At 41.3% G+C, this 10,015-nt stretch overlaps 1 protein-coding gene across 15 annotated transcripts in view; it reads right to left on the bottom strand.

Moving 5' to 3' along the window:
* Positions 1–420: 420 nt before the first annotated feature.
* Positions 421–10,015, bottom strand: part of CC2D2B (coiled-coil and C2 domain containing 2B) — a 93,544-nt gene continuing 83,949 nt past the window's right edge. For all 15 annotated transcript variants that reach the window (XM_042960227.1, XM_042960232.1, XM_042960226.1 and 12 more), the window contains 3 exons: positions 6,501–6,559; positions 4,650–4,827; positions 421–2,334 (listed from right to left, as the gene is read on the bottom strand). In XM_042960227.1, the coding sequence (XP_042816161.1) occupies positions 2,146–2,334; positions 4,650–4,827; positions 6,501–6,559 (426 nt within the window). In that variant the 3' untranslated portion in view covers positions 421–2,145. The remainder of the gene's footprint in view (positions 2,335–4,649; positions 4,828–6,500; positions 6,560–10,015) is intronic.

Below are 10,015 nucleotides of genomic sequence, written 5' to 3'. Positions count from 1 at the left end.
CTACACGGATGGAGCTAGACAGTATACTGCCAAGTGGAATAGGCCCGTCAGACAAAGACAAGTATCATATGATTTCACTCATATGTGGAATTGAAGAAACAAAACAAATGAGCAATTCGGAGAGAGAGAGAGAGAGAGACAAACCAAGATACAGGTTCTTAACTATAGTGAACAAACTGATGGTTAGCAGAAGGGAGGTGGGTGCAGGAACGGGTTAAATAGGTGATAGGGATTAAGGACTGCACTTGACATGATGAGCAACAGGTGATATATGGAAGGGTTGAATCACTATATTGTACACCTGAAACTAATAATAAAGTACTGTATGTTAACTAACTGGAATTAAAATAAAAATTTAAAAATAAAATCATGTTATTTTTAAAATAGACAAATGAAAAAATGGTTCATTACACAGTTTCAAAATTTTAGGGAAAAAATTTTAGTTGAAAAATCCATACACCTGCAAAAAAAACCCATATGATACAGAAGGGTTCTCTATGCTTGCCTATGAACACTTTCTACCTAACTTAAGTGGCCTATCAATTTGAAAACCATAAATGACTAACAAAATAGTTATGTAAATATTGAAGATGCCACAGAAATGAACTGCGTGAGTTCAGTATTTTTTTGTCAACATTGTCTTTCCATAGACATCATTTACTGCTACCCCAATCAATATGGTTGACTTGCTAATAACAAAACTTCATAGAACATTCAAATAAGAACAAAAATTCTGATCAGCTAGGGGATACACACACTTAGGTTTTCACCTTGGAGAAAAAGCGTTCTCCTCACCCACATCTCTACTATTTTACTTAGGTAGTCACAAGTTTCGTCCAAGACTAACATCACTGCACATAAATGAGGTCTTCCCTGGCACCTGCCCATGCAGGTGCATTGCAGGACAGAATTCAGACTGAGGAGTCCCTGGGGATGTATTTGGGGGGATCTCTGCTTGTGAGAGTGACCCAAGAAACTCCAGCTTGTGGGAGAGGTGAATTTTCTTTCTCCTGTTTTTACCTCATACAAAAAAAGCTTTCATCAACCTTTGGAAATCTGTACCTTTGGTTTTTTTTTTTTTTTTTTAGAGTAAGTAATTATGCAACATTTAAGTAAACTGTATAAATACTTTCCTCAGTGAAGCACAGAACAACCAAATAGAAGAAAATACAGCGCTTCTGACTTAGATCCCTGTCCACTCTCTCTCAAGGCTCCTCGGATCTAGACAGGCCTCCTTGGAGTCACTGCTGGGAAAGGAAAGCAGCAGAAAAGTGCCAGAGGCAAAATGGCGGACTCCTCACTAAGGAGAAAAGGAGCCCTGAGATTTGGTAAGACCATTTTCTCCCTTTCTCACAGAATCGGGAAAGCATGTTAGACAGAGCTTCTTGGGAAGCCCTTCCAAATACTAGGAGCTGAAAGAACAAGTCAGTAGCATGCCAAGTGAAAACTTTTAGGAGGCCCCAGAAGCTGACCTCAGCCCTCAGCCCCACCTGGCAGATTTTTCTTTTACTCTTAACCAGTGAAATAATCTTTGGAGAGGCAATGACCTGGAGTTTGTACTTGAATATCTTCTACCTGGAATTGCATCAGAACCCGCATCAAAAGTACCAGCCTCACTTTGGTAATGACAACATTCTGTAAGGCGGGGTTTTCACTCTTAACAGGTCATCAGAATGATCTAGGGAGCTTGTTTAAAATAATGTGGGTTCTGGAGCTCCACTCCCAAAGGTTCCCATTCAGTAGGTCTTAGGGGGATGTGGGAATTTGCATTTTCAACAATGCTCTCCAGGTGATTCCGTTGAGCTGGTGTGAGGCCTACGATTTGAGTAATACTGGCTTAAAAGGTAGGGGCCAGAATTGCTTCTTTCCCATGATAAGACCCACTGTAGACAGTGACCAGAGGCCACCCGACTGACTGAAATGTTTTCCTTGAAGAGGTCGGGAGGTCATCTAGACTCATTCTCAAAGGTTCAGGGAGTGGGTCTCCATGGTGCCTAACTCTATAAGAGAACCAAAAATCGGGCTCACATTTGGCTGGATTTGAGGATAAGTAGCAGAATCTAAAGTACCAGAAAAGTCTTGATTGCTTTGGGCGAGGGGCCCATAGCCTATATATATATTTTTTTCCTTTTTCCTTCTTCCTTTTTACTCATGTCGAGCTAAGGAAGCCAAGTAGACCCACACAGATAATACGTTGTTTGGGTATGGGTGAATGTATACAGCTAGAGCAAATTCTGTCTGGGGAAATTCAGAAGAGTGAATTCCAGTTTGATACACAGCATCAATAATTGACTGCACATCAGTGTATGGCATCTGGATAGGAAATCCTGTGACCTAGACAAAAGACAGAATAACATGTAAACCCATGCTACGGGCATGTAGGCAATCAGGAATTACTGTATGCAAAAATATTACAGAAGCCTCAAAAAATGGTAGTCACAAAGTAATGTTATTTTCTAGGTGCTTACAATTGATGTGGGAAACAAAGGCAGAAGAAAATGGTAGATAGAATTAAATTTCCTTATAACCTGCAGCCCATTGACAAACACTTGAGGCTGGCGGAGTAAAATGTTTCTCCAGGAACTCCCTGCTATCTTACTGTTAATGCTTTGCTAGAGGGAAAAACAACCTTAGCTTGACAATAGCTAGGCCTCCAGTATCTCGTGAGTCTTCTTTAGCATATGAAAATCTCACTGGAAACTTCCCCTGGACTCTACCTCCCCCACTCCAGAGTATATAACCAGTCTCTCCTCCTGCTCCCGGGGCAGCTCTTTCTGCCCACCGGTCCTGTCCTCATGCTTTAAAAAATAACCTTTTTGCACCAAAGACATCTTCAAGAATTCTTTCTTGGCCGTTGCCTCTGGACCCCACAGACCCCACTATCACCCCCAATACTTCATCAACCGTGTTCCAGGAACAGTACTAAATGCTTCACATACATATTTAATCCTCAAATAACCTTATGAGGTATATTCTACTATAATTCCCACTTTCCAGAGAGAGAGGAACAAAGCCAGATACCACAGCCCTCACACTTAACACTCCAAATACGTGCACCCTTTCTAGAATAGCAAACTGCCAATGGGAATATTACTTGGTCCTACAAATGAGGTATTTAAGTGAGCATTATGGAAGAATTTATTTAACACTGATTCAATTTATATTTATTAAGTGACAACTGTGTGACAGGATTAAAGGATTATGGTACATGGTCCTATGTAAAATTATCTATTTAATAAGACGCAGATAACAATCAGAAACCTCTTTCAAGCCTTAGATTGCTTACTTCAGGAGGCTTTTCTTGATCCTTAAATCTGTTCATGTGTTCTTCCTATGTGGTTGCAATAGGATGCTGTCCTTCCCTAACTTAGTAAACTAGACTGCAATTACATGTTTTCTGGTCTGTCTCATTAGCCTGTGGTTTCTGTGAATGCACAAGATTGTATCTGTCTTGTTTACTGTCATAACCCCAGTGCCTAACACAAGGCCTCTCACATGTAATACAAATAATAATAAACATCTGCTGAACACTTGCTAAGTGCTGGGTGCTGTGGTAAGTAGCAGCTCATTTAATCCTCACCAGAACCACAAACCAGATCAACTATTTTTATCCCTGTTTATCTTGCCCAGTGGGGTGGAAAGTATAAAGGAGTTAGGTAACTTGGTCAAAACTAGTGATAAATGGTTGAACCGGGGTTTGAATCCAAACCACAAGATTAAGCTCAAGTTTATGATTATGTGTTACTAAGTAGATAATTTTACAAAGAAAGTACACGTTTTAAACCTTGGCTTATATTAACCTTGGCTTATATTGCTTTGCTTATCTGTTTACCACTAATTCTGTTTTTTTAATGCAAATAAAAGCAACTTCCTCTCTATTCATGAACAAATAGCACCCACAGATCCCTCTTTGACAGCTTAAGTACTTAACTCCAGACAGATTCCTTCTTTTCTTCTCTCAGAGGGTTTCCCTAGAAAATGTCTAGTCTATGAGATGGTAGGGGGAAAGAATCTCACTCTTGGGAGGCTGGGGCTTTCAAAAACCCATTGGATCAATTCACAGGGAAGAGTCAGTGACAGGATGTCAAGAGCTGGTGGTAGGTAGGTGAAAAACAATATACCAAATGCCCACCATGTCTGTTTACAAACTTGTTGAGTTTGAGATACCTTTTAACCAACCAAGATGATGACAAATGTGTTGGCAAATATATAAGAAAGGAGGCCAGGAAAGAAGACCAGGCTGGATACAGAAATTTGGGAGTATTTTGCGTGTGAAAGGTATCAAAGCTTGCCTGGAGTCCTCTTGCCCAGAACCAAGGACAGAGAATCTAGTCTATTACTACCATCCAGAGATCATTTTTCAATTTCTTATTTACAGGTGACTTTCTTTTGTTCATCTCTTTTTCCAAACTTTGTGGCTATATAACATAAAACATATCGAGAAAATGTCATGCAGTGTGGTCATGGTAATAGTTGTTCAGTCTATTTGAAATTGCTTAGTCTACAAATAAATGCATTTTAATGCCTTATCATCTGTTGTCTAGGATCAAGATAAAAAAGCATTTCAGGGATATTGAAGATTACTATTCCCTAGCAATTAACAACATAGATACAACAAATGTCACTAATGCACTAAATCATACACATACCCAATAAAATTGGAGTAGTCTTTCAAATTCACCCTCTTCTTCAGATAAAACAAAGCTTCCAGTGCCAAGTTCTAGCTTAGGAAGGATTTTTTGCAAAATATAAGTACATTGTCGATTCCAGCGTGTTGGCTGTTTAGGTCGCCATTCCATCATTTTACATTTCAGAGTCCTCTCAATCCTAAAGTAAAAATGCAAAGGTTATTTTACGACAAATTACAATTCATGTAATAAACGTGATAAGAGTGTTGTCACTTTACTCAAGTGCAAGAATATTTTTTTTTATTTTATTTAGGATGAACCAGACCTTCATGGTTAAGGATATCTACCATCATTCACATTAATCAAGTTGGGGAGAAGCAGGCACTTGCTTGGCTTGGGAAAGCAAGAAGCTTCCCAGGAGAGCCAACAGTTGGATCTCAAAGGCACATCTCTTTTCTGGTTACCTGTGTGTAGACAGCTGCCTACTGGGTGTGATGTGACAACGTCTACTGTCTGATCACTGGACTGACATCCCCATTCTCCAGGGCCCTCCTCTGTCATAAAATATTGTGTTTCCAAGAAACTGCATTTATGAAAGTTCAGATATCTGGTCTGGGTGATGTCAGCAGGGATGGATTTATTAGATTAGTTAATACAGCAAGCATGGTTGGAAGGAAATGAGGCACAGACTGATAAGTATGATGATCAGTTTCCCCTGCTAGAATGTACACTCTATAAAGGCAGAGATTTGTGCCTTTGTATTCAGCCCCTAGAACAGTGCCTGCTGGTAGATTATTCCAGGGACAGTGTACATTGGTTGACGGGGCCCCCTTGAGAAGCCTCATCTTTACACAGAATCACTGTGTGCTTAAAAACAAAAAGCCACTGGGAATTTCCTCCTGGCTCAGTCTGTAGTGTGACTGAGTAGTTTTGGAGTTTGCAGAGTCCCAGAAGCGGCTAAGCATCAGAACTACTTGTAGGGCTTTATCAACATATTTCACCTTCAGGTATTGATTCAACAGGTCTGGTCTGGGATCCTGGCATCTATTTTTTAAAATAGTTCTAGAAGTGATTCTGATGAAAACCAGAAGTTGGAATCATTTCTCTACTGCATTGCTTCCTTTTTTTGTTAAGAACTGGGGAAGAAGGAAGGAAATAAGAGGTGGGAGTTGTGTACTAGCGAGAGAAGGGAGTGGCAATATTATTTGTTATGTTTTATTTTGATTAGTTGGTAGGGGCTTATATGGCAGCCTGCTATGTCAGCATGAGTCACTGGAGACAGTAAGATCTAGAAGCTTCTGACACATTTGGAGTAGGAGCAAGCCCTGCTGTAAAGTTTGTGACTTTGACAAACTTGTTCAGCTTGACTGAACAACTCCTTGGGACGTGTGTGTGTGTGTGTGTGTGTGTGTGTGTGTGTGTGTGTGTGTTTGGGGAAGGGGGGAGTGCCGATGAGGGACAATATTGATGTTTCTACCACCCAACTTGGATGTTTTTTCCATACTCCAAGTGGTGGGCCATTTACCTTCATTTCCTTTCAAGAAGTATTAGTTACTGCATTATTGTTACCATAACTTCAACAGGTGTCTGTGTTGAGAACTTCCCAGCAGTAGCCCTACAATATTTTCCAGAGGCAACCACTTTTTAAGTTAGATGGTCTTTTGTAAGGAGTGTCCTGGAATGGCAGAGGGACTGCTTTTTGATGCACGGACCAAAAGTCAATGACTCAGTGGAAGACACTACCATAACCTCCATCTCTTGCTTCTATTGCTGAATCTAATAGGTATTTTGAGAGCCTGGGTTGGAGAACTGAAAGGAGCAAGAGATTAGGGAGAAAACGTAGTAATCGTAATATATAAATAAAGGTCATACCTGTTCTTTAGATCTTCTATCATGCTTTTATTAGTGTCACAATAAATTATTTCCTCAGGCTGAAACATATAGACAACTGAAAGTTATAAAAGATTCTAGGGAGACCACTTTGACATCACAGTCACCCCTGGAGTGCTAATTATAACGAGGGGAACCCAAACCACTTTCATGTGGCAAAAGCACTCCACCACAGAAGCACAAAGGTAAAACACAGATCACAGTGTTTCCTTTGATTTTAGTATTACTTCACCAGAGCGCGGGATGAGGAGTGGATTTACAAGGTATTTTTCCTGGGTAAGACAGGTCTGCTGGCCACATTCATTTATTCAAACAAACATTTGACATGCTTATTGGTTATACCAGAAAATCTTTGGCACCTGCACTAGTCTCATCCACTTATTAACTGTGGCCTTGGTGAAGTCACTTAACTTCTCCGAGTCTCCGATACCACATCTTTAAGAGAGGGACAATAATAGTACTTACTTCCCTAGGGTCTTGTGAAGATTTTGATATAAAGTAATATATGCAAAGCCTGGCACATATCGTTCAATAAAATCAGGTATTATTACTACTACTCTTTCATTTTTTGAAAAAATTTTTGAAAGAAAGAGAGAGAGAGGGCATGAGCAGGAGAGAGGGGCAGAGGCAGAGAGAGAGAGAGAGAGAGAGAGAGAGAGAATCCCAAGCAGGCTCCACACTCAGTGCAGAGCTCCACACAGGACTCAATCCCATGACCCTGGGATCATGACCTGAGCCAAACCAAGAGTCAGATGCGCAACCGACTGAACCAAATCAGGTGCCCTACTACTCTTTTAATATGGTTTGTTATCTTCCTTCTTTGGTTGAATATCCTTTTCTTCCAGCTGGCAGGAGCCAGGTCTTTGTGTGCATGTCCCTCCCTGCAGGGCTCACATGGACAAGACAGAGGGGCTGGGCTTGGGCATTTTTATTTTGAGCATTCCTGAACTGAGAAATAGAGGTAGCTGTAGAGATAGGGACATGGGCGGAAGGAGGCTTGTGCAATAAGAGGGCAACAGTTTTCAGACCTCTAGGGGCTAGAATATTTCAAGAGTGATTGAGAAGATTCAGTCTGTCAGGTGATGATCTAAGCCAGTGGTTCCAGAAGTGTGGCCCCTGGACCAGCAACCTCACACCTGGGAACTTGTTAGAGATACAAATTCTCAGCCCCCATGTGGTACCCGCTGAATTAGAAACTCACAGGGCAAGGCCCAGCAATCTGCCAGGGTTCTGATGCCACCATGGATAGATTAGACAACAGTCCCAGGCACAGGGAGTTTCCCCACAACAGATTCCTCCAGGAGAGGGGAGACACTGGAGAAAGGAAACTATGAACTCCAACGTCATGTTGCAGGGCCACCAGCTGTCCCAGACAGCACAGGTAAGCTGAATGCCTTTATTGCTGCCACCAACCACTGTGTAACCCTCCAAGGCCCTCACTCCCCTCCCCGGCCCCTCCCTCTGTCAGGTAACTAGTGGATTAGTTAGGCCACCTTCAGGCCTGAAAAAGAGGCCTGGGTTAACGTTAACTCGATAAGTTTAAGAGGTGTTAGTCCACTTGCTTTCTTTGGCAAAGGCCCTTTCTTTCAGGGAATTCATATCTTTTAAAACTTCAAGAGGATCTCCCTGTTAACTTCATCTCTGAGTACCCACATGCTCATCTTACACAAATTTGTGTTCACAATTGTGACAAAAAACAAGTGTTCACCACAGATAGTGGTTTATTTTGGGATATGTGTTGCAAGACAGAAGATTGAGGGCCATTAATCCACAAGAAAGAATAGAGATACAAGTCAAATGCAATACTGGGTTTTATATTTATAGATTCGACATGACAAAAGGTTTTGTTTCCATACTTGGGCAGAGTGGCTTTTAAAAACTACAATTTTGATCACGGCAGCCCTTGCCTTAGTGATGTTAGCTTCTGACTGTCCTGAGGACAGGCGCCCATGTCCTTACCACGACTTTGCTCAACCCTGAGCTTGTCTTGCTCACTCCCTGGCCGCAGCCAAGCTGGCCTTTTAGCTCCTCGACAGACACCTGACTGCACCTGCTGGTCGTCATGCCTGCTGTGTCCTCTCCTCTGCTGGGACTATTCTCTACTCCGACCTTCCTCCAGGCCAGCTCCTGCTCACCTTCCTCACTCTGCTTGCTGGTCACTGCTTTTTACCCAGGAAGCCCAGGAGCTGTCCTTCCCCTCAGGCCCTCTGCTGCACGCTCCCAAAAGCACACTCATTTCTTCTGTGATCGCATTTACCACTCTGTCCTGCAATTGCCTGCTCCCTTCTCTTTCCTCCTTGAGAACACAAGTCCTGGCAATACCGAGACACATGTTTTCCTTGTGGTACTGATGCCTCACAAAGCGCAGGCACACAAGCAACATTTCACTGAAGCCCTAATAGAATGATTAACAGTAAACAAAAAACCCTCATCTCTAAATATGTCACCTCGCTGCAGGAGTTGCAACATCAGTTGCAACTTTGGGATGGGAAAAGCAAGGCATGGCCTATGGATGCTGAAAATGTTGTTTGCTCTAGAGAGATAACTACACTTCCCCTTCTTTAAAATGACTTTACAACAGGAAATATGTATACGTATATACGCATGCTTGCATCACACGGAGAATGTTTAGAAGGATGCACAAGCAACTACTAACAGTGTTTATTTCTTAGAGAGTGGGAAAGAGATGTTGAAAGGGAGAGACATTCTTTGTACAGTTTGGTACTGTATGATCCCCTCTCTGTAACTTCCATGCATTCCTTCTGATTTTGTGAAATGGCTCAAATATATAGATGAGCATAGAGAACAAGGTAATGAAAATCCACCCATCATACCTACCACTTAGCTACATCTCACCTTTGCATTCTTGCATATTTGTTTTAGATTTTTTAAAAAGAAGTAAAACATTACAGACTTGAAGTACTTTGTATGTTGCTCCCCTGACCTCATTCCTTTTTTTCCTCTCTCCAAAGGTCACCTTTAACCTAAATTTGGTATGTATCATTTCTAGGAATGCTTTTACACCATCAATATGTGTCTATATATACATAAACAGCACACCATTTTCAAACTTCATATAAGTGATTTTGTACTATGCGTATCATTTCATATATTTTTCATTTTGCTTGACATTACTTTGTTTTATATTCATACCTGTTGATACGCATAGCTCTAGATCAATGACTCTCAACCTCAGTTGCACATTGGAATCACCCGGGGAGCTTTCAATAACATGGGTGTGTATGTCCCACCCTCAGCGGCTCTGATGTAATGGATGTACAGTCAAGTTGAGAACTAGTGTAAGTTGGTTCATACTTTTTTTTCTTCTGTTATGTAGAAGAAATCATACTATGAGTACTTCATAACTCATGTATTCTTTTTCTGGTTGATGAATTCTTTTCTCATTTTTTTTTTCCTATTTCAAGCAATTCTATAAAGAACACTGTTGTACTCGGCTGTCTTCCTGTGCATGCTCCTCTAGGATATATGCTGAGAAG

Source organism: Panthera tigris, chromosome D2, assembly GCF_018350195.1.
Source record: "Panthera tigris isolate Pti1 chromosome D2, P.tigris_Pti1_mat1.1, whole genome shotgun sequence".
Classification (NCBI taxonomy): Eukaryota; Metazoa; Chordata; class Mammalia; order Carnivora; family Felidae; genus Panthera; species Panthera tigris.
Note: the sequence above shows the minus strand (reverse complement) of the source record. Positions and strands in the feature narration are given on the sequence as shown.